The sequence below is a fragment of the Bombyx mandarina genome, chromosome 12 (assembly GCF_030267445.1).
Source record: "Bombyx mandarina strain Sakado chromosome 12, ASM3026744v2".
NCBI classification, from domain to species: domain Eukaryota; kingdom Metazoa; phylum Arthropoda; class Insecta; order Lepidoptera; family Bombycidae; genus Bombyx; species Bombyx mandarina.
Window position 1 is genome coordinate 3,867,281 of NC_143219.1, and position 24,504 is coordinate 3,891,784.

General features: G+C 39.0%; 1 protein-coding gene across 1 annotated transcript in view; it reads left to right on the forward strand.

The window, feature by feature from the left end:
- Positions 1 to 5,155, forward strand: part of LOC114243077 (sodium-dependent nutrient amino acid transporter 1) — a 28,852-nt gene extending 23,697 nt beyond the window's left edge. Inside the window, 4 exon segments of the mRNA XM_028174439.2 lie at positions 1,158 to 1,365; positions 2,784 to 3,000; positions 3,551 to 3,807; positions 4,514 to 5,155. Coding sequence (XP_028030240.2) covers positions 1,158 to 1,365; positions 2,784 to 3,000; positions 3,551 to 3,807; positions 4,514 to 4,954 — 1,123 coding nt within the window. The 3' untranslated portion in view covers positions 4,955 to 5,155.
- Positions 5,156 to 24,504: the final 19,349 nt, after the last annotated feature.

The following is a 24,504-nucleotide window of genomic DNA, read 5'->3' on the forward strand; positions in this document are numbered from 1 at the left end:
TTACGTGAAGTTACGTGTTTATTCGTATGCAACATGATGGTGGTACAATATAGCACTTAGTGACAGTTTCAATCAAGCTCAGAAATAAGTGTCTAATTTATGTGAAGTTACGTGTTTATTCGTATTTCTTTAGCTGACTCGATGCAGCTGTTATCGCCCCTGACTGCCGGGCCAAGGGTCGTGGGTTCGATAACTACATCAGCAACATCTGTAATTTAGACGTATATCGAGGGGTGAAAGACTATTTGGCTCAAGCGACATCTAGAAGGATATTTTTGAGTCATATACATATTCAGAATCAGCGAATTTTCCCTGTCGAATAATGGCGGATTCGATGATTTAATTGATTACTGGTGATAGGAAGTCCTGTGAGTCCGCACGGGTAGGTACCACTACCCTGCCTATTTTAGCAGTGAAGCAGTAATGCGTTTCGGTTTGAAGGGTGGAGCAGCCGTTGTAACTATACTGATACCTTAGAACTCATACCTCAAGGTAGATAGCGGCATTTACGTTGTAGATGTCTATGGGCTCCGGTAAACATTTAGCATCAAATGGGCATAAGCAATAAAAGAAAAAAACTTGGATTGAATTTATCCCATTCAAATAGCTGAAGGAGTTTTTTTTTTGGATATGTTATTTCTTCCAAAATTTTAAACTTGCGAAGTTGCAAAATGTCGCTTAAACCAAATAGCTTTTCACCTCTGCCTCTGCCTTGTTATCTGTATGTATGTATGAATATCACTCTCTGGGTCCTGCAGTACAACCAGTTCTATTTCGAGGCTACCTAACTACATGTCATTTGTCCCCGGATCTTATTGTCCTCGTCGAACCCATCGCTTGCGACGAAGGGCTCGACGAGCGAATTAACCCACAGACACAGCCTACTGAGTTTCTCGCTGGATCTTCTCAGTGGGTCGCTTTCCAATCCGGTGGTAGATTCTGCGAAGTATTGCTCTTGCTAGAGCTAGTGTTAGCACCACTACGGTTTAAGCCCCGTGAGCTCACCTACACGTTAGGGCGAAGCTGATATAGCCTCTCTAGGCTATCAGCATAGGTAGGAAAAAAAAAGGTTCTTATTGTTATTTAGACTCGCAAAGACTTAGATTGCCTCTACGTATATTTGAAGCAGGAAAACTGAATCCTGAATACATTTACAGGACGTCAGCATGCGTTATCATGACCAGTATATTCTCGGGCTGGCTTTGGGTGCTTCTCTGGGAGTCGATCGGCGCAGAGAGCAAGAAGAACACTGATTTCGTATCAATCCTCGTGTTAGTTTATCAATCTTCTATATCAGAGAGGAGATCGAAGCAGTGGCCTTTGTTGGCTTATGGAGTTATATTCTTATCTGGTATCATCACTATGGTAATTATGGTTTTTTTTTCATTATACGCCGGAATAACATCGTGTAATAAAAATCAAACCCGCAAAATTATAATTTGCATAATTACTGGTGGTAGGACCTCTTGTGAGTCCGCACGGGGAGGTACCGCCGCCCCGCCTATTTCTGCCGTGAAGCAGTAATGCGTTTCGGTTTGAAGAGTGGGGCAGCCGTTGTAACTATACTGAGACCTTAGAGCTTATATCTCAAGGTGGGTGGCGCATTTACGTTGTAGATGTCTATGGGCTCCAGTAACCACTTAATATCAGGTGGGCTGTGAGCTCGTCCACCCATCTAAGCAATAAATAAAAAAAAGCAAGTACTTTTAAAGCAATTCATTGTGTGATCGCTTTCATATGTTTTTGAATTACCGAATTGACGCAACCGAAACAGGGTGTCGAGAATGCAATATTCTACTATTGCCTTAGACACGTAGGCAACATTTATCTAACAGGTACATCGAATTTACAAAAACAAAAAAATCACATTGTTGATATCTATGGGCTCCACCTAAGAGCCTTAGGCTAACCCTATGGGCTAATACCCAATGGGCCGTGAGATCGTTCCACCATTTAATAGATGATTTAAAAAAAACACAGTATTTTTTTACATTGGTTCTGCATTAAGATCAAGCAATCTCTGAATTAATTCACTGGAATTTCACAGTCATAATTATGTTTTACGAATGCGTTATTTACGACGGAAACTTAAAGCTATTTAAAGTCGTGATATTATTCTAATACAAATTTGTATTTTGTTGTATATAAATTCATTTGATGTGATAATATTTACATAAGATTAACTGTTTCTCTTTGATTAGATTACAATAATGTATTTAGCGTATTAACGATCTTAGTTGGTTAAAATAAAAAGCTATGTTTGTTTTCCTGTACATAACATTACTCAAGATGTAATGCGTGTGTGATGATGAATGCACCAACAGGCATGGCGTCAGAAATAGGCACCTTAAAAGTTAACCCCAGCTTTGCTGGCACACAAAATATATTACGCGTTCCTGTTTATAAGGTTTCAACTGTAGGCATCGTCTTGGCTATTCCACTAGCGACGTTCGTGCCATAAGCGACCATTTAAGATCATTTCGAATCTTTATTATTTAAATGTCTTATTAAATTAATTACGTCTATTCACTTTCCACGGTAATCTGAGGCTTCATGACTTTTCCAACAATAAAAAAAGCTGGATGAGAGAAGTCGAGGATCGTGCACTTTGGCGTCCAATTGGAGAGGCCTGTAACCCAAAAAAATAATAGCAGCAAGAGCTGGATAAGAGAAGTCAAGGATCGCGCACAGTGGCGTCCAATTGGAGAGGCCTATGTCTAGCAATGGACTACAACAGGCTGATAATGTGATATATGAGGCGGTAAATTTGTAAATCCCTGTAGGTTACCCTTCTGTTTCCTGTCTTCGACAAACTGCATCGTCTCACCGGTGACCACTGGAGATTGTTCGCCAGCGCGTCTTCAGCTGTTGGTACAGCCTTCACCGTGGCAGTGTTGGCCCGAGGTCTTGAAGTCGCCACGATGCTGGACGATTTGGTCATTCCGCTGCTAACAACATTCACCACGGCCGTTGAAGTGGTCGGATTTGTTTTTATTTATGGTGAGTTAATCATCGTTCTGTGTGTGTGTGTTATTTTTATTGCTTAGGTACCCAAAGACAATTTTTTTTGGTACAATTTTTCCTTATTAGGAAAGGCAAGGGGATCTAAGACCATACAGCCTTGTTTGTTCTATATAATTTACCCATAGACATCAACAACGTAAATGCCCCCCTTATACCTTCTATAGTAAGTTCCATATTACAACGGCTGCCCCTCTCTTCAAACTGGATCGCATTAGTGCTTCGCGATCGAAGTAGACGAAATAGATAGTGGTAGTAATTAGCTGCTCACATTTCCGAATCCGTCCGACGAGGGACACATCAAAGGGAAAACAAAATTGTTATTTTTATTTAATTCCGAGCATTTTCTTAATTATCTACCTTTTAAGCCTTCTCTGGATTTCCACAAATAATTCAAGACCAAAATTAGCCAATCGGTCCAGCCGTTCTCGAGTTTTAGCGAGACTAGCGAACAGCAATTCATTTTATAGACTTTATATAGATTAGGAATTATATTTTGAAGTATGTTATGAATTTTTCTTATCCTTAGGTTGGTGCTACCTCACGATTGATATAGAGTTTCTCACTGGCATGAAACTACCCTGTTTCTGGATAGCGACGTGGTGGTGTACGCCTATCCTAGTGCTGGGTACCACTGGCTGGTGGCTTCGAGCTCTGCTCCGAGCCACTTGGGGCCAAGAGGAGACGCTGTGGCCTCTGGTCGGAGCTTTCGCGGGGATTCTCATAGTCATGGTGGTCATCGCCGCCGTAGCCGTGGCTAAAGAAGAACAATTCAATTTAACTTCGGTTTGTGTTTAAATTGAGTTTCTGTATTTAGTTTTATTTTATTTTAATAAAAGCCTAAAATACGCATAAAATATTGACAGACAGATGTTGTAGAGAGAAAATTAAGTCGTTTTGATAAACATCCTTTCTCATTGATGGTGTAAGGCGTAAGCGTGGACGGGAAATCATAGGTTATGATGCTTATGGGCTAGTATAATTTTACGAGGATCACCATGACCATGGTAATATTTTTATTTTTATCCTAGGACTAAAGGGGCGAAGGTTCAAAATGGCAGACTGACTTAATCAGTCTGAAGTAAAAATGTGAAAAAAAAGGTATTTAATTAACAGAAATCCGGATCGTGATTTCTATGGGCTATGACAACTGTACGGGAAGCGCTATCAGCATGGGACTATTTTTATCCCAGGACTAAATGGGCCAAGGTTACGAATGGTTGTCTGACTTTATCAGCCTGAATTAAAAATGTGACAAAAAGTCATTTAATTTACAAAAGTCCTTTAGTTGTAAGATTGACAGATGTTAGTATTTTGGTATTTTCATTAATTAATTACCATCATTCACAGCCCACGAAACGACACCGCGGTTGTTTTTTTTTTTTTTTTCTTTCATTTATAGAGCGGCAAACCTCACAGGGCGAGGGCGGTGACCCTTGAAATACGTCATCGGTCATAAACGCACATTATTCTATTTAAGCGAACGTTCCAGAAAATATCGTCGGCCTTCAAGTCGTCGCGGCTGTGGGGCCCCGAGGAGCCGATGGCGCGGTACGTTTGGATGTCGCAGCGTTACCTCAACGACACGCTCAGCAGCACCAATGACGTCAGCTACGAACGGCCCGACAGCGACACCGCCCACAACAAATACAAAGAAAACTGGCTTAGCCACAAAGATAAATACCAAAAAGAATACGATTATTACTCGAGGATCGTCGCGACGAAAACTCCAAGCAAGGCCTCCAAAGAGACATACCCAGCGCACACTATCCCAAGAAGCGAAACGAAGGTTCCAGAAGAGAAGTTCCGGTCGCCCAACATATGTATCGCCGAGGCTCAAATCGGGGGCCCCACGAACTGCAACTGCAACAGACATTTCAAACTAAACGTACCTAAAGATCTAAGGAACAATGAAGTTACGACGAGCTTATGAACAACGAACGCGACCTAGTCCTGTAATATTAATTTATTTATCTAATTTATATGTACACGTGCAATATAGAATAACGTTGTAGGCCATTGAACATAAGAAGACATCGATATTAATACAAACAAATGTTAATAGATTGCATTCATCGAACAAGTATAGTTTAATGTACAAAACAAAGTTAATGATAATAAAAACTTTAATTAATCTAATGTGTAATATGATTTATTGAAAAACAAACGCTTGTAGTTAATATGAACCGGCTTGGAACCTCTCGGTCTACGGAGATACTTTATTGCTCTAAACTTAAACATCAGTATTCTCTGTTTTAACCGCATTCTATAGTGCTCCAAGGATTGGCTTGAGAGGATCCCTTCACTTCTATTTAGCATCGCACGACCTTAAAAATACAAACAGTTTGGATCCAAATACCTATTTCGCCACTTACCATCCGGCTTTCAATGAATCTCCCCCTCCACGATGTTTTAGGAATATTGAAAGATGCTCTTTTCAAAAATAAGTTTTAAAAAGTTCAAAAGCTGTTGGCAGCGGTGTGCAGTTTTATTTCTTACATTACTGATGTCCATGGGCGACATTCATAACTCACCATCAAGTCGACTACATTTTTAGTGAATATAAAGTCGCATGAAGTAATCAACAAAATTATCTATTTAACCTCATTTTTATGTTTGCGACGGTATCAATTATCCTTATTCCGAATATATTGTACTTAATTGATAATAAAAAGATAATTTATATCCTAAACTAACTTCTTACTTGTATTAATTAGAAAGTACAAGAGAAACAAAGTTACATCCGGGAAAATAGGCGGATGATAATCGTTCGCGCAGTGAGAGCAAACGGTCAGATGGGGAAAAAATGAGAAATGTCCAAAGTTTTTAACATAAATCTTATGGAAACTCTGTAAAAGTATTAGTTGCGAGGACACTTCCTCTTTCTCTTCTCAGTTTCCAAGTGGGGTATTAACTTGTTTTGAAACAGACTTGTGACAGTCACTTTTTTGTGGTCGAAATTGTTTTTTGAGTATTAACTGAGGCTTTGCCTTTATCTATACTAATATTATAAAGCTGAAGAGTTTGTTTGGTAATCTCAGGAAATACTGGTCCGATTTGAAAAATGATTTCAATGTTCGATAGCCCATTTATTGAGAAAGGCTATAGGCTATATTATTATAACATCACGCTAAGATCAATACAAGCGGAGCACTAATAAAGAATGTTTCAAAATCGGGTTTTTTTTCCCTTTTGAGAGCTTCCGCTGCGTGAGCTGCAGAAACGGTTAAAGTTTCGCTACAATAATGTATGACAGAACTGTTCCCTTTTAAAAGATCTAAAAAAAAGTCCGCGACAGGACATGTATATATCGACCCGGCAGGCTGGTTCTGATCCAGCGGGGTATTCCGGGACACAAGCGGCACCGTCTGGGCGGCCTGACGGGCTGCCGTACCGAGACAGTCGACGTTTCAGAGCCTTCGATTCGCCTCGAAGGCTCCGTCGGCTGGGCGTCCTTGGGGTGAGCCGCGCCCTCTGGTTGTAGTGTTGACCGCGGTAACCCCCCTACCTCATCCGGGTTCTGACCTCGGAGGGGATCGGACGTCGGGTGTAAGAGTGCAGGGGAGTCGTTTAGTGGGTGGGCCCTAAAATCCTTGGGCCCGCGGTCTGCTCACAACACCATGCAGACCGTTGAGTCTCACATACCCCGCGCGCCCCTTTTGCGCGGTGACCTCGTAGAAGGTTCGGTCCTCTACCCGAAAAAAAAAAGGACATGTATATATGTTATGATTGTCTCACTTTAACGTTTCATATGCTAACCAAATTTATTCTAAGATAAAGCATTATTTATGAACTATTCCACGTAGACGAAGTCGCGGACAAAAGCTAGTCAAGAATAAAATCTTAGTTATATGATTTCAAACTTATATATTTATAGGTATATTTAATGGTATTTAATTACATTTAGAATTAAACTCGAATGATTGTTTCGCCATTGTCGACCGAACAAAATACATGTGAGGGAGTTCATATAGAGTCCCATCTTTCTTTCGCCGTAAAGTCGTGTTTTATGTAATTAACACCACAGTTGAAACAATATAAATTTTATTGATATAGCGGCATAAAGTAATTACATTAAATTAGTTATTTAACACTTTTTAAATTATTTTTATGTTTTTCATATTTGGCTGTAAAAAGGTCTCGTGGCACAGACTATATTCTGTTTTTCACCTCTCGTGCGTTCCGGCTTACGCATCATAAAAAGGTGCGTACTTAAACGCCACACATGGTTTACTTAGCTTAACATAATTATTTTCCACTGATATACCTTCGAAGGCAGATGCAGGAGTAAGGGCTTTATGCTCGTCTAATTTTTAGGTAATGCGAGAAACACCAACGTCCCAAGAGAATTACGGGAAACTAAGCATACTAGAGGTCCCGCAGTAGTCGAAATTCGACTATAATTAATTGGAATTGTAAGTTTGTACACTATTAAGATTGTATTTTATACTTCTATAATCACAAATTTCGCCAAGACCACACTATAAAAAATATTAACAAAGACAAACAATATTTAATCTATTCTCAATTTGACAACAGACGTCAAGAACAAAAGTTTGACAATAAATAGTATGCATGCGTGTGTGCGTCAAATACATGGTATGCAGTATGTGTAATGTTTTCCTTATTGATTTAATGTAACTTTCATGCATTATTTCAAAAAAATATTAGTATTGTGCACTTCTTGTCTATATTCTCTATAAGTGTGGAAAATTTCATACTCCTCTGTCCGCGCAATTTTCGTAAAAAGGGATACAAAGTTTTTGCTTCACGTATTAATATATAGATTTAATTACATTTAGAATTAAACTCGAATGATTGTTTCGCCATTGTGGACCGAACAAAAGACATGGTCTACTTAGCTTAACATAATTATTTTCCACTGATATACCTTCGAAGGCAGATGCAGGAGAATTTTTAGGTAATGCGAGAAACACCAACGTCCCAAGAAAATTACGGGAGACTAAGCATATTTGAAGGCCAGCCGATCGGTACTAATTTCCTACCTATTCAGACAGCCTTCCACGATACCTACCAGTGGGACTTCCACCCTGCCTCTGAAGATGGATGATGAAACCCACATTGACATGTCTATAGGCACAATGTGTCCAGCCATTTCTCCTCTTCTATGTTTAAATCGCGGCGTCTAAAAATATTATACGAAAAATAAATGAATGTAAACATATAACAACATACTCTTTACTTACTATTATTAACAACTGCTAAAATATTTTCAATTTCATTGTTTTGATACAAACTTTTTAATGGTAACAATATATCGTTCTGTTCTAGTGAACATCCCTAATCCCAAACTCGAAATCCAATATCAAAATTCACCGTAAATATAGGTATTTAATTTAAAAGCAATTGATTAAACGCTTCAACCATTATTAGTAGCCTCGCTTAGTTAGCAATTTAATGATAAGGCACGCGTGGAAAGCCATTACAGGTTTCATTTAATTAAATCACGGACCCCTTAATGAAAATAATAAACTTTATCACGGCTGTATAGCCTTAACGTGGAATATAAAATTAAGGGTGGGTTTAAGACGCTTGTTTTTCTATTGAATAACTCAACACGGGTAGGAGGACGTAAAAATAAAAAGACAAAATGCTTCACGTATCACGAACGGTTGATATCTTAATAATGCTGTGACAAAATCTATCTCATAAATGGGGCTATTTGAGGTACTAAATCTTGAAAAGCACAGTGTCTAAAGCGTTATTTATTCACTGAACTACTCAGTATCGTAAGAGTCGTAAGAGTTGCGAACGTCTAATTTTAATGGAAAATACTAAAAGCTTATAACAAAACTTTACTGGTGGTAGGACCTCTTGTGAGACCGCACGGGTAGGTACCACCACCCCGCCTATTTCTGCCGTGAAGCAGTAATGCATTTCAGTTTTAAGGATGGGACAGCCGTTGTAACTAAACTGAGACCTTAGAACTTATATCTCAAGATGGGGAGCACACTTACGTTGTAGATGTCTATAGGCTCCAGGTGGCAAATATACGAAAAGTATATGTTTTAAAAACAACGTATGTTATAATTATTTAAGTGTATTCCAGAGTTCCTTATATATTTTTATAGCAAAGAAAACAAGCTCATAGACATCGCAACGTATGTACTTAGTCTGGCCATAAATACTGTTACAATGAAAAATAAACAAAATATTACATTTGAATTTGGAATCTGTCATTTTTATATGATTGCTCATTGAGTTTTCTCATTTTGGCGCTAATACATTTTACAATATTTTGCGATATTAAAATGGAGTGAGGTGATAAAGAGAACCGAATCGCTGTGATTGCATTACACAAAGTAGGTATGGAGCCAAATGCAATTTTTAAAATTCTCCATACGCTTGGTATTAGTAAAATGTTTGTGTACCGGGCTATTAATAGGTGCAATGAAACCTCCTCTGTTTGTGACAGAAAAAGATCTGGCCGTCCACGTAGCGTTCGTACGAAAAAGGTGGTCAAAGCAGTAAGGGAAAGAACTCGAAGAAATCCTGTCCGAAAGCAAAAGATTTTATCTCGGGAGATGAAAATAGCACCTAGAATCATGTCGCGTATTTTAAAAGATGACTTAGGACTTGCAGCCTATAAGAGACGTACTGGTCATTTCTTAACTGATAATTTAAAAGAGAATAGGGTGGTAAAATCGAAACAACTACTGAAGCGGTACGCAAAGGGAGTCATAGAAAATTTTTGTTTACGGATGAGAAAATGTTTATAATTGAGCAACATTTTAACAAACAAAATGACCGTATTTATGCTCAAAGCTCTAAGGAAGCTTCCCAATTAGTCGACAGAGTGCAACGTGGGCAATATCCGCCTTCAGTAATGGTTTGGTGGGGTATTAGCTATGAAGGAGTGACTGAACGATACTTTTGTGAAAAGGTATCAAAGCATCGGCACAAGTGTATCAAGATACCATTCTTGAGAAGGTAGTGAAGCCCCTTAACAACACCATGTTCAATAATCAAGAATGGTCCTTCCAGCAAGACTCGGCCCAGGTCATAAAGCTCGGTCTACGCAGTCTTGGTTGGAAACGAACGTTTCGGACTACATCAGAGCTGAAGACTGGCCGTCTTCTAGTCCCGATCTTAATCCGCTGGATTATGATTTACGGTCAGTTTTAGAGAGTACGGTTTGCTCTAAACGCCATGATAATTTGGAGTTCCTAAAGCAATTCGTACGATTGGCAGTGAAAATTTTTCCCATAGAAAGAGTGCGTGCTTCTATAATTGATAACTGGCCTCAACGTTTAAAGGACTGTATTGCAGCCAATGGAGACCACTTCGAATAAGCTTTTTATACTTGAAATTGTTTTATATTTATGTATTAAACTAACACACTATAAAAGTAATAAATGTTATTTGCAATAGAATTTTCTTTTCCTTTGTCTCAGTATTTGTGGCAAGACTAGATATATATACGAAGGTAAAAGTTTCAATTCTATCATGACTAGATGATCCTTCCAACGAAATCAGGGCAAATCAGACAGACTTCGTAGATCGACTTGTCTGTCGATCTACTTTATTTTTCTAATGAATTTTAACGTAAGCATCTGAATAACGCGGATACGTTTTAAAAAGAATCGATAAAGGAATCCAACCGAATTAATACACTTGAATTGAATTCTGAACTTTACGAGACGACAAAGAGGAATTCAGGGAATCATTGAAATCGATTCATGATTAGAGCTAAGCGTTAAATCAATAAAGTTTCCCGGCAAATAAATTGAATGATAATTTGTTCGGTGTTCGGGACATAACGAAAAATCGCCTTCGAACGACTCCGACAAGATAGATAGGCGGAGATAGCGCAGCGATTCTCGCCCATAGCGACTTTCAATCGACGAGTATCAATTGTCGAGAAAACATATCTCTTTTACAAAGAGCTAGGTACTGAAAAAATTTAAATGTTTTATTATGTAATATGGTCTTAAATTTTTACTTTTCGATGATTGAAACGTTATTTTAAACCGCCCTAATTACCACCTAGTTGATCTGGTCTACTTACTGGTGGTAGGATCTCTTATGAGTCGCACGGGTAGGTACCACCACCTCGCCTATTTCGGCCGTGAAGCAGTAATGCGTTTCGGTTTGAAGGGTGGGGCAGCCGATGTAATTATACTGAGACCTTAGAACTTACATCTTTTTTTTTTTTTATTGCCTTTGTAGGCAGATGAGCATACGGCCCACCTGATGGTAAGTGGTCACCGTCGCTCATGGACGTCAGCAATGCCAGGGGCAGAGCCAAGCCGCTGCCTACCATAAATACCATCCATCTCAAGGTGGGTGGCGCATTTACGTCGTAGATGTCTATGGGCTCCAGTAACCACTTAACACCAGGTGGGCTGTGAGCTCGTCAACCCATCTAAGCAATAATAAAAAAAAACACGATTTATATTTATGTTAGAAACATTTTCCCGTAATAAAATTACGAAAAATCTTAAATAAATTTTAATATTAAAGCACAGTGCTAAAACCGAGTAGTAATATAGACGTTAAACGCAAAAAATCACGTTATCATGAACGAGGTAAGCTCCAAAGGAAATATCCGGGCATTACTCGTAGGGGGAAGGTAACCAGTTTATAAGAAATCTCTAGAGGCCTCCGGGACGCCATGAGTTACGAGCACATTTGTCCCTGCCATGCGACCTCACCTATCTGATTGTGTGTAGGTGGACCCTTAAAATGCCCCTAATATCTTCTCATTAGTTGTATTCAAGTATAGGTTAAGTACCGAAGTCTCTTCCTTAGACATGTAATATCAATTATATATCTAGGGTATATTCACAAAAAATGTTTGATGAAAATGTTTATGATGGTTTATAGCAAAAATAAATTGAATATTAACAATTGCTTTGTTATTTGCACTATAACCTCATGACCTACCTGCTTTTAGAGAGATTGAGAGTATCAGTCTCAATTACGATGGAATTAAAGTCTCAAATGCTTAGGTGACGGTTATTCTAGGTACGATTCCTTCATGGTAGGTATAGGCAGTATGATCTGGATAATAGCGGGAAAAAATAGTTTTCAGATAGTACAGAAATTAAATGATTCAAAATAAAACATTATATCATTAAGATCAGATTTATTTTAAATGCAATTCATTCATGCCGTTTATCATATTATTCACTTAGGATAATAATATGGAGTTATTCGTTTCCATCCCTAAATCTAAAGACCGACTCCCTTCGAAGTTGGTTTAATAAATTGACAAATAGCCCGTGATTACAATACTCAGAGCTGAAATATCAAGCATTGTTAAGCCAGGAATCAAATCTGAAATTCGTGGTATGTTAGTCGACGTTTTTTGATCAATCAAACAATCTCAAAGCTTACTTGTAAATTTCCTATTGTTTTATAAATCAACATTACAATCATCGAACCATATCACAAATAACACATAATAATATTATATTCGTTTGAGAAACTAAGAAAACATATCCAAACTACTATCAATATAAATGCGAACATGAGTTTGTTTGTTACGCTTAGACATTTTAACTACTTAAAATAATGAAATTTTGCATATAATATTTACGTTGTCAGTGGTACAGAAAAAGCCATAGAGCACGTTACATCCAGAAAAAGTACCCAAGGGATAGATACATTTTCTACATTAACGCGAGCTAGGCCGCGGCTGAGGATAGTATAAATGGCTGTGGCAGGTAGCCATCATACAACGCAAGATAATTGACAGATGCCTGAATCTCGCTTACGACATTTTCAAGATAAAGCGCATATATACAAGTTCCGAACAACAACATTCGGACCGTCGGTCTACCGAGCAAATAACATCCGCTCGGTGGAAGATCTTCCCTTTGTCGTATATATATTCCCAAATGGCAAAGCAGCATTTTGGCGCTCCAAGTATTATATTAAGAAGCCATTATTAGGGTACTAAGTATTAACTCGAAACGATTTTTTCTCGTTTGTTTTTTGGGATAGTAATATTTTTGTGCTATATATTCTGCGGACGCTTACATGTTATTGTTATAAAATGAATACACGAGGATGTTATTGCTTAGTAAAGTTCATTTAAATATAAAAAAGCAAAGGCTCTCTTAGGAAATTGGCGAAACCGCTGTCTCTCGAGCGATTTGTTTTTGTTTTGTTTAGTATTATACTTAGTGTTATACTTACAATATTTAGTGTCATCAATTAAATAGTTTTGTACAGTTTTTTCATATCTCTATAAGGAGTACATTTAATAAATAAAAATTATAAAAAAAATTAATACACGAAAGGATTATCGTCAAATTTCTACCATTAGACGATCATTAATTAAAATAAACATTGACGCTTTGTCTTAAACAATGTTCTCTGAAGAATACTTAATTAAAAGAAACCAACAAAAAAAATTAACACTGAAAAGAAGCTAATCAAAGTTACGGATACAATGTAAAAAGCTACATTTCTACAAAAAAATCGTCTAAAACTTTATTAAAATCATTAACTTCTCCGTACCTATCTGCTTTAGGAAAACCTGGCACAACTCTGATATTGAAGCGGAATGTCTTGTAATTAAGATGACCCAGACGTCAGGTGGGCTCTTATTAAATTTCCCACAGTCTCAACGTACCTGAAATATAGTCTGAAATCATGAAGCTGAAATTAAAGGAATTCATTTAGGGTTGTCACAGGGTTTGAACGTAAACTAAGTTCCTTAATATTAATAACCATTTATCGTCTTGAGGAGTACTGAGTAAATTCCATTGATGCGTCGTACTGTTAAAACTGTGAACTTAGAACTCTTGTCTTAAGGTGTGTGGCAGCATTTACGTTGTAGATAGATACCTTTGGGCTCCGGTAACTACTTAACAACAGGTAGGCCGTGAGCTCGTCCACCGATCTAACCAATGACAAAAATATATGAATTCATTAATATCATACTGGATCGTCGGCAATGCCAAAGGTATTAAATAAAACAGAGAGCGGTAGAATTTGAAAATTTAAACGAATAACTAACATTTTATGAAATATTAATCATTTCCCGCTACTTTCTTGACAGAGTACTTTAATTTTACAAGAGCATTATTCACTATCATCATCATCAGAATGTATCTCTCCACTGCTGGATGTAGACCTCTCCTTTAATCCATCCACCACAACAGCATTACTCTACAATAATTAAATTATTACGTCATACATAGTATAACTGTAAAATTATATACGCACGCTTAAGAATTTCAAATAAATAAAATTTAACTAAAGTTAATAAAAATTCTGTTATTTTTTTATACTCGAAATAATCATAAAATTATCATAGTTAATTTAGCTGTACTAACGAAAATCAGCTAAATAATCCAACTTAGACATTCGTACAATTTTCTTCTAAATATGCATCGAGATCGTTTTAAAGTTATCTCTAGAGTCGTGTCGTCGTAACACTCTAGAGCAGAAGTACTCAACCTTTTTTTTGTAAAACTAGACAATAAACATTTTCATGCTATCGTTGAAGGTAGGCAGCGCCTTGGCTCTGCCCCTGGCATTGCTGATGTCCATGGGCGATGGTAAACACTCACCATCAGGTGGGCCATATGCTCGTCTGCCTACAAAGGCAATAAAAAAAATAAAAAAGGTAGACCACTCAATGGGACACCTATGGTTAGTGGCTCTCAAAGCTTTAAACCTCGCAACTTGAATGGGCTTGTGCACATTTTGAAGTGATATTCTAATCTCAATTTTGCAATAATGGCTGGCCTACCCTACAACCTGCACACTATGAATTATCTAGAAATCTCATTTTCATATCATAAGAATATTTAAATATTCGTCGTTATTAACTCTGAGTATGTCGATAAGATCGGTTTCCTTAATGAAAGCAAACATCACTTTAAGTGAAACATAAATAAAAGCCCCAAAAAGTTACAACAGTTTGGGAAGCACTGAAATAGACGTTAAGATCCCAACACACAAGTTTCTAAGTCTCAGCTGTTATAATATGAAACTCTGAACACCGAATTAGTTAGAACTTTAACATACTATTTTATTTATTTTGTAGTAGTCACAGAATAGACGATCGCTACATAGATGTCATAACAAAAACTTGTTGGCTTATATTTAATATTATATTGCATAATTGGTATTATGATTTAAGCAACCGAATATTTATACAAAAACTTTTTCCACTTTTTAATATCTTTTATAATAATTAACATGGTTTTCAAAGCAATTTGTTTGAAGCACAAAAAGTTTCTACACACCGCAATCTCATTGTTGATGACTCTGCCAACACGTTCGGTCGAAACAAACGAGTTTTCCATTGGCAGAAACTAATCAAAACTGCGTGACCGCGGTTTACCCGGCTGCCAAACGTAGCCCGGGCATTACGTCATGACCATTTTATCCGGTATGGCAATGAATAATTCGTCCAAAGTTCAACGGTGCAACTTTATACAAATGGCGGGGTACGCTCCAAAATGACTCTGGTATAAGTCATGAGTCACCGCTCAAGTTTGTTCAATTGCGGTGTTTATATCGAACCAGATAATGCGGAAATAAACGGGAAAAGCTCTTTGCGATTTTTCCACTTTCATAAAAATGTGTATGAGTGCACAGACGGTAGAAGTGAAACTTATAAAATATTAAAATAACCGTAAGGGTCAACCACTCAGCAGTGCAATGGAGCAGCTGCACCCCGGGGGAACCGCCTGCATGATAACGGTATAGTATCCCGACGCAGGTAGATATGATTTAGCAAGAGAAATACGAGAACGTCTATCAACTGTGTGACATCTCGTCACCGCTATTCAGGAATTGTTGAATTTACGTGCAGCGATATCTGTTGATAACAAACTAAATAGAAATAAAATGGCACGTAACAGAAGAAATTAAGATGGCGCGTAACTGAAAAACGTTACATACGTTTTTTCCTCCCTACGTCGATAAAGAAGTTTCACTTCAAAAACTATAAATATCTCATACCACTTTATGTTCGCAGCGTAGATATTTTCTTTTTAAGTAATTTCTAAAGATTTAGAGTTTTTTTATGTTGCTATTTACTTTCATCCATCACGACTCGAATAATCATGATTATGAAAACTAAAATATTAAAGGCACCGATTTTTTTTAAATTAATAACAAAATCAAATAACAGACAAAATAAGTACTTTATTTTTTTTACATTTTTCAACGGCAATACTTTTTAATAAACCAACGTTTCTTACCAAAAAATACGCAAGACACTTTACTATAAATAAAATTATTGACAATATTGAAATTAATAACTGAATTATTATATTATATTATAGCTGTAGTGAATGTCCACCGCAATTCATGTACTTTATCGAAGGGCACCATCAAAACATATCTGAGATGAGATATTGCTGGACTTTCTTAAATTTTTGTTAAAACTAACGTATCATAATGACATTATTTATTTAAATTTCGGAGATTAAAAATACTTCATGAAACGCACTGTGTCGAGACCATCTCAGTCGTTTTTGTTTAAATATTTTTGTTCACAAATAATTACTTAAAATTATTTGATATAAAATAATTAAACAAAAATATATTTAACTTAAATTACGTTTTTTACGTATCATATTATGTTGATGCCAAAACCTGCTGATGAACAGATGATGATGAAAAGAAGAAATGTCTTCTGATCAGAAGTGTGACATAAAAATGTTCGAAATACCGGTATATATATCCTCATGAAGGAAAAAGATAGAGTGGATGAAAATAAAGAAGATGGGAAAAATAAATAAAGAAAAATTCCCGCTCTATAAAAGATAAGATAAAAAACCAGAAAAACACGGTAGCCTTTGTCAAAATGAAAATCTGATAATCAGAAATAAAGGCATTTGAATTTGTCAATATTAAAATGAATAGTGCTCTGAAATAATATAAAAAAAAACTTCAGAACTCTCGTGAGTTAGACCGACAAATAAAATTTACTGCGTTTTGTACGATTGTTGCAATCCACCATTTTGGTTATACCCGTGCACCCATTCGTGGTTCGTTAACTTTGTTATACGAGTGTTCGGTGCTTAGCTTGTGTTTCCGTTTCATATGCAGTGGGTTTAGTATGACTATTCATCATTATTTTGGCCGAGAAAAGGTTTTTCATCGTAACTGTCATTTCAGCACGTATTTTTTATTGATCTTAATGCAGACATGTATTGTATAGCTCTAAAAGTTTGCCTCATCCTTTTTAAGCTATTGCATAGCTTTTGTCGCGGGCGTTGAGCGCGGCGACCGAAACATGAATTCCGTAACGAAAAAAACCTTACACCCCTCACTCCACCTACCATGTAGCTCGCGTTCAACACATTAATACGTTGCGCTTGTGTAGTGTTTGTGAATAAGCACGTGGCGTGACGTCACACTGCATGCGCATCATGAAAAGTCTGCCCATCTCTCTCTCGCGCCGTCTAGCTTATGAGTGTGAAGGGGACAGTTAATGTTTTGTTTTTATTAATGTTTAATATAGCGTGGTCTTGTTTTATTATTGTTTTAATATTAAATTATCATTGTCTAATTATAATTGCATAAGTTGATAAAAAATGCTATGCTAGCTTTACCGCGGCAGTTCCCGGGTGCCACACGTTTTTTTTGCTACGTACAGGTAAAAGAGATAAGCAGGGCTGGTGGAAACTAACTACCCCTGGGAGCTCTCAACGCCCTGCCACCAATAACGTAGGGAATTTTAATTTTATTTGATTTATTTTATAAAAGTTTTTGGGGTCGTGATTTTTAATATACAATATTATTATTATTACTTGATTGTGGATGGCATTCGTGAATATATGCTAACCGTCAAAATATCAAAGTATCAAGTATCGAAATTTTGTACCTTTTAATGCTAAAAACTCATAAATATAATAGTAATTTTATTAGTTATTAGTTCTAGAAACAACTAATTACGATTAATCCCAATTTCTCAATGAGAGAAATCGTTTATTATTTATAGAGACCGCTTACTTTCGATGGACTTAATTTTTTTGTATACAGGACTGGTTTTTTGATTTACCAGTGAACACACTTATTGCGGTATGACGGAGCACCGACCTCCGGAGAATTTTTGGAAAAGGTGACGTCAGATAAACTGACGCCACCAACTCCATCACAAGGCTCACTCATTACAAACGAAACACCAAATTATAGTTTAACACTATTTAATTACAACACTTCGCCTAGCACTGATATACACACTTAAAAATAACCTTAAAATAATACAACAGTATGTACTCACAGAGCGTCTGGTCGCAGCCGAGGCGCAGCACAGAAAGAAAGTCCTTCCGTCTTGATTACAAGCCGCCACCCCGAAAACAAAAACGGTGGCTCCCTCTTGTCAAGTCGGAAATTACTTCAAATTCACAAATTATTAAAACGCAAACTCACTACATTTTCCAAACTTGATAGTTCGGTGGCTCCCTCTCGTCAAGGCGGAAATTACTTCAAATTCACAAATTATTAAAACGCAAACTCACTCTAAATTTTCCAAACTTGATAGTTAAATCACAAATTAATTTAAACAACTAATTTAGGTCACTAACTAAATCTAAAGTTGAATCTATCCTTACAAACGTAATCACGTGGTATCGTTTCCGCGTATTACAAAATCTGGCAGAGTTCCTTAAAACATTAATCTTAACCAAACATCGTGTTAAACAAGTAGACGTCGCTTAAAAATCAAGAAATGAATTTAGCAAATGATTAAACATTCCTCTGAAGACGAATGGTAAATGCAACGTTATCGTTTGCTGCCCAAGTGACAGCAAACCATAACATTGCATTTTGCTTAAATTAACAATCAGTCTGAAATATATTTACTACACGTGTGATAATTACAATCAATAATTACGCCGCATGTTAAATTAGGAATTAATCTTGATTGATTAATTAATTTTTCCATATAATTAGAGTGGTGCGTCGACACGGCCATTCTGCGAGACAGTGTGCGTGCTCTGCACCAGTCGCGGGTCTGAAAATGAAAAGTAATTTCTTTGAGCTAGGTATCCGTCCACCGGTACACTAGCTGACAACTTGTTTGTGGCTGGCGCTTTTCAAAATGAAACAACGTCACTACTGTAATGATAATAAAATTGTCGTACTATTTTTCTTTGATAACCGATTTCAACAATCCTAGTTATCAGCTAGCTTTTGTACCATAAAGTTCATACACACAAGTATGTTAAATAGTAAGATGAAAAGCACAGAATAAAGATTGAGAGGCTTTATACAAAATTTTTATAAGTATAGGAATGCTGTACGTGGAAAGTGAGCGATGATATGGAAGTGCTTGTAATGCTCCACGCTTACTCGCACGATTTATGTACTCGTAGATATATCGATACAAATGCTCCACGCATAATTGCACGATTTGATTTCTCGTAGATAGGATTGATGCTGTGGCGCTGAGCGGTCTCGAACGCCGTGGTCCACAGGGGCTCTAATGGAAGTGGGAACTAGGACGATGCTGGGGCCTAGGTCTAAGTCGGTCAAAGTTAGCAACAGTCATAGTCAATCATTTTGACCGTGGTCCCCAGAGGCTCTGAAAAGTAGTTTTTTTTTTTTTTTTTTTTACTTGCCTTTTGTTTAGGCTTATGAGGGTTTTGATGCTGTGGTGCTGAGCGGTCTCGTACGCTGTGGTCCACAGGGGCTCTAAAGGATTGGGAAGGTCGATGCTGTGGCCTAGGCCTTATATTTATGACCGTGGTCCACAGAGGCTCTGAAAATAAATAGAGTAATGAAGAGCTCACATGGGAATGATGCTGTGGCGCTGAGCGGTCTCGTACGCCGTGGTCCACAAGGGCTCTAAAGGATGTAGGAAGGACGATGCTGTGGCCTAGGCCTTATTTATTTTGACCGTGGTCCACAGGGGCTCTGAAATTGGTTCAAGGAAGGAAAATAGGATAGGGGTAATGTACAGGCTTACTTTTAATAATGGTAGACCCGTCAACAAAGACATAGGCCAACGGCTGGATCTTACTTCTGATGTTGATACTGGCTTTCTCATAAATTGGTAAACATTTTAAGTAACTATCAGGATAGCAGTAAGAAATATAAAACTAACCATTAAGCATCCAAGGCCTGGGCAGCTCGCGAGGTAGACGGCAGGGGCTGGGGCCGAGATGTGGCATCTGTTTCAGTCTCGTCGGCCGGCACGCTCGCCGGTTGTCGCTCGGGGTCCTCTACACTGTCCGTCGACACGGTGTCCTGCTCGCCGGGCTGGGGCGCTCGGCGCAACTGGTCGTGGGCGACTTTACGAGGGCGCCCTCTGCCGGTCACTCGCTTGATGATGTACCGATCGTTGTCCAGGATTCTGCATACTTCATACGGCTCACTGTATTTGAGGTCGAGGGATATCTGGTTACGAGGATTGTTCTTGACGAGTACGTAGTCGCCTCGTTGAAATGGGCGCAATTTCGCCTTGCCTCTGTCGAAGCGTTGCTTGTTGTATTGCGCCGCATCAATCATTTTCTGTCGTACGTGTTGCTCGAGCAGATCAAAATCTATGCATTCGTTCTCAATATTCACCAACCTTAGTAACTCTGGCGGTATGCAATGTTGTCGGCGGGTCAGGAGAGTGAGCGGAGCTACTCCTGTCACTCGATGTGGCGTGCAGTTGAAAGCGAGCTGTAAAGCTTCCAGCGCCGTCTGCCAGTCTTGAGTACTGTAGTTTTTGATCATGGTAAGGGCATTTTTCAATGTGCCCATGACCCTTTCGACCTGTCCGTTTGCTCGGCTTGTTCCTGGCGCAATTGAATGCACGTCAATCCCTATGCGGTCAGTGTAGATTTTGAACTCGCCGAGAAACTCCCGACCGCCATCAACCACCACTTGTACCGGGGTGCCAAACAGGTGAATGACACGCTTGAGTGCCGCGAGTGTACTGCTCGGGCTCTTGTCATTGGAATAGCTCAGTAATATGTATTTCGTGAATGCGTCAATAGCAACAATTACGTACTCATTTTGTCCTTCGGAGTTCCTCGTGCCCAATTTTCCTGTGATGTCCATATGAATAACCTGGAACGCTGCCGTGGGTTTCTGGATCGGATGGAGCTGCGCTTGTATAGAACCAGATGGTCCTTTCGAGGTTCTACATATAACACAATTGTCTACAAAGCGTCTAACAGCCGAGTTCATCTTGTCAAACCAGTACGTTTCTCGTAGCTTCTGCAGAGTTTTCTCCCATCCTGGGTGCTGCAGTGTCACGTGGAAGGAGTTTATCAAGCTCCACTGGAAAGACTTAGGCACTACAATTGGTTTATGTATGCCGAGTATAGGATCTGTGAGCATTTTCTTAAGTATGCCATCTTCCATGACATAGCCTTCGATGGAATCGCCAGATGTTATACTCTCCATCATTGGGCGTAGCACGTCGTCGCGGTGCTGCTCAATCTGCAGCCATTCCATATCTCGAGTCATAACGTTAACTGACATCTCGCTGCAAGGGTTTCTACTGAAAAAGTCTGCGTGCTGTAATCGCTCACCTTTCCTATACTCCACCTCGAATTCGTAGTTTTGCAAAAACGCCCACCACCGATGGATTCGCGGAAGCAGGTCCTTTTTGTTTTTGGAGGCCTTGAGAGCATTACAGTCGGTTATTACCTTGAATTTTCGGCCGTAGAGGTAATGCCGAAAATGCTTAATTGCTCTTACGACCGCCAACGTTTCAAGTTCGTAAGAGTGGTAGCGGCTCTCGGCGTCGGTGGTGCGCTGGCTCATGTACGCGACTGGATGTTGGCGACCCGCGAATGTCTGCACTAACACTGCCCCGTAGCCGATGCTGCTGGCGTCCGTGTAGAGTTCGATGGGTGCGTCTTCCTGGAATAGCGTAAGGGTAGGCGCAGTAGACAGATATTTGACAATATAATCCCTAGCTTCGTCATGCCTTTCGTTCCATTCCCATGTCGTATCGTTCTTAGTGAGTTCATATAAAGGCGCCATAACTCGCGAGAAGTTGGGAATGAAACGTCTGAAATATCCAGCCAGGCCATTGAATTGTCTAACTTGTTTGACAGTTTTCGGGATTGGTGCCTTCGTTAAAGCCTCCACCTTTCTTGGGCTAGGGCTGACCTGCCCGTCGGCAATTATATTGCCCAAGTACTCGATGGAGCGTTTAAAGAAGGCGGTTTTATCAACGTTAATAGAAAAGCCAGCTTCTTGTAGAGCAATCAATATGCGTTCAATATGGGATAAGCCCTGTTCAAAATCTTTACACTTTGAGAGCACATCATCGACATAGACCTGGCACACTTGGTCTGGTGAGCTCGTGAGGTGAGCGAGAGCCCTATTAATGCAGCGCTGGTAGACTGACACCGCGTTGCAAAGTCCAAATGGCATAGTTAGGTATTCATATAAACCATCGGGAGTTACAAAAGCAGTCTTTTCAATTGATCCCTCCGAAATAGGTATCTGATGAAACCCAGCTGCCATGTCAATTGTGGTGAAATAAATACCCCCGGCCAGTTGGTCTATTTGGTCTGAGATTATCGGTAAGGGATAATGGTCCCTGACGGTATTCCTATTTAACTCTCGGTAGTCTACACACATACGATCTTTGCCGTTTTTCTTTTTAACTATAATTATTGGGCTTGCAAAGGAGATTTACTTTCCCGAATTATTTTATGCTCAAGCAATTCGTTAACGATATCGCGAACTTTTTCCCGTTCAACTGGACTAAGCCGATAGGGCCTACGCTCCACTGTCTTACTTTCGTCCTTTAATCGAATCTCTAGCTCACCCGTATTAACTCGCGTATGCGGGTAGCCATGAATAAACAAGTGTTCGAACTTGTTCAGCAATATTTTTAACTCGCTAATCTGATTGTCATTGGTTAAGTCACAATCTAATTTGCCAAATTTTGGGCTTTGAGATCGCATGTGGTAAATGATCGGTTGATGAACCAGCATTGCACCTCGTGAATTTACAACAACGCTTAGGTTCGTATTTTCTATCAAATTAATGCCTATCAAAATATCAGAGCTCACTTCAATATCGGAAACGACGTGAAACTCTAGTTCTACGCGCAAGTTGTCGATTATGCAAACTGTTGTTAATGTTGAAAGCGAGACAACCGTAAATTGACCGAGAGCTTTCAAATAGCTAACCCTATCAACGCGTTTTCCCGGCAACTTTGCAGCTACAGATTCACGAATGACTGAACATTCGGCTCCACTATCAAAAATCGCATTAATTTTGAAACCTCCTACAACAACTGGCATCGCATTTAATTTTGACGTCCCCACACAATTGACATTAGAAACAACTGCTCGTTCTCGCTTGTAACACGTTTGATAAGTATGACCCAACCTTGAACAAAACGTACATGTCGGTCTACCAACACCTGGAGGAGTAGTTTTACCATCCTGTTGTCGCGGCTGAGGGCCTTCAGGTTTGTCGCGGTATCGGCAATCACGCGTATCGTGACCCGACCTTTTACAGATTTGGCAAAAGCCCGGTGTCTTATCAAAACGTGGGCGCTTTGCGACACTCTGATGCGGTATCGATGCATTGGGATGAGGACGTTTAACACTTTTTATAGATGAGGCCACTGAAATAAGTTCTGGGACAGATGTAGCTCGCGCATTTAACAATTCGATTCTCAGGCGCTCATCCCCAATGCAACCGATAACAGCCTCAACCGCGTCATCATTCGACAACTTATCTTTAGTAATACGTCTCCATAAAACCCAAGCTTGTGATAAGAACTGAGCGATGTCTTTAGAATTATCGTAAGTATGTTCTCTAAAACGCACAACATCGCGTGAATATCGGTTTTCCGGTTCAAAAGTCGAAATTAAAACATCACGCAATTCTTGCCACGTGGTGGTGGATACCAGCCAATTGTCAACCCACAACCTTGCGCGACCCTTAAGCAAACTACCAGCCTTCATCCGGACTTCATAATCGCTCAGGTTGTAAGTTTCCATAGCTGTGGTCACATGTTGACACCATTCTCTAACCCCAACATTAGCGTCTGGATCGTATGACGGCAAAAACACGTCATTTATTCTCACTTTTGAAATATCTGATTGCGACGTCATACGATCCGACACGTGTTTCATCATTTGCAACATCTGAGTGAAAAAATCAGCCGGCACCCCATCAACAGAAGTGTTCATATTTTTGTTAACCGAGCCAGAAGGGCGAGCAGAAGTGGGAGGTGATCCCACTTCTGATGACGGAGCACCGACCTCCGGAGAATTTTTGGAAAAGGTGACGTCAGATAAACTGACGCCACCAACTCCATCACAAGGCTCACTCATTACAAACGAAACACCAAATTATAGTTTAACACTATTTAATTACAACACTTCGCCTAGCACTGATATACACACTTAAAAATAACCTTAAAATAATACAACAGTATGTACTCACAGAGCGTCTGGTCGCAGCCGAGGCGCAGCACAGAAAGAAAGTCCTTCCGTCTTGATTACAAGCCGCCACCCCGAAAACAAAAACGGTGGCTCCCTCTTATCAAGTCGGAAATTACTTCAAATTCACAAA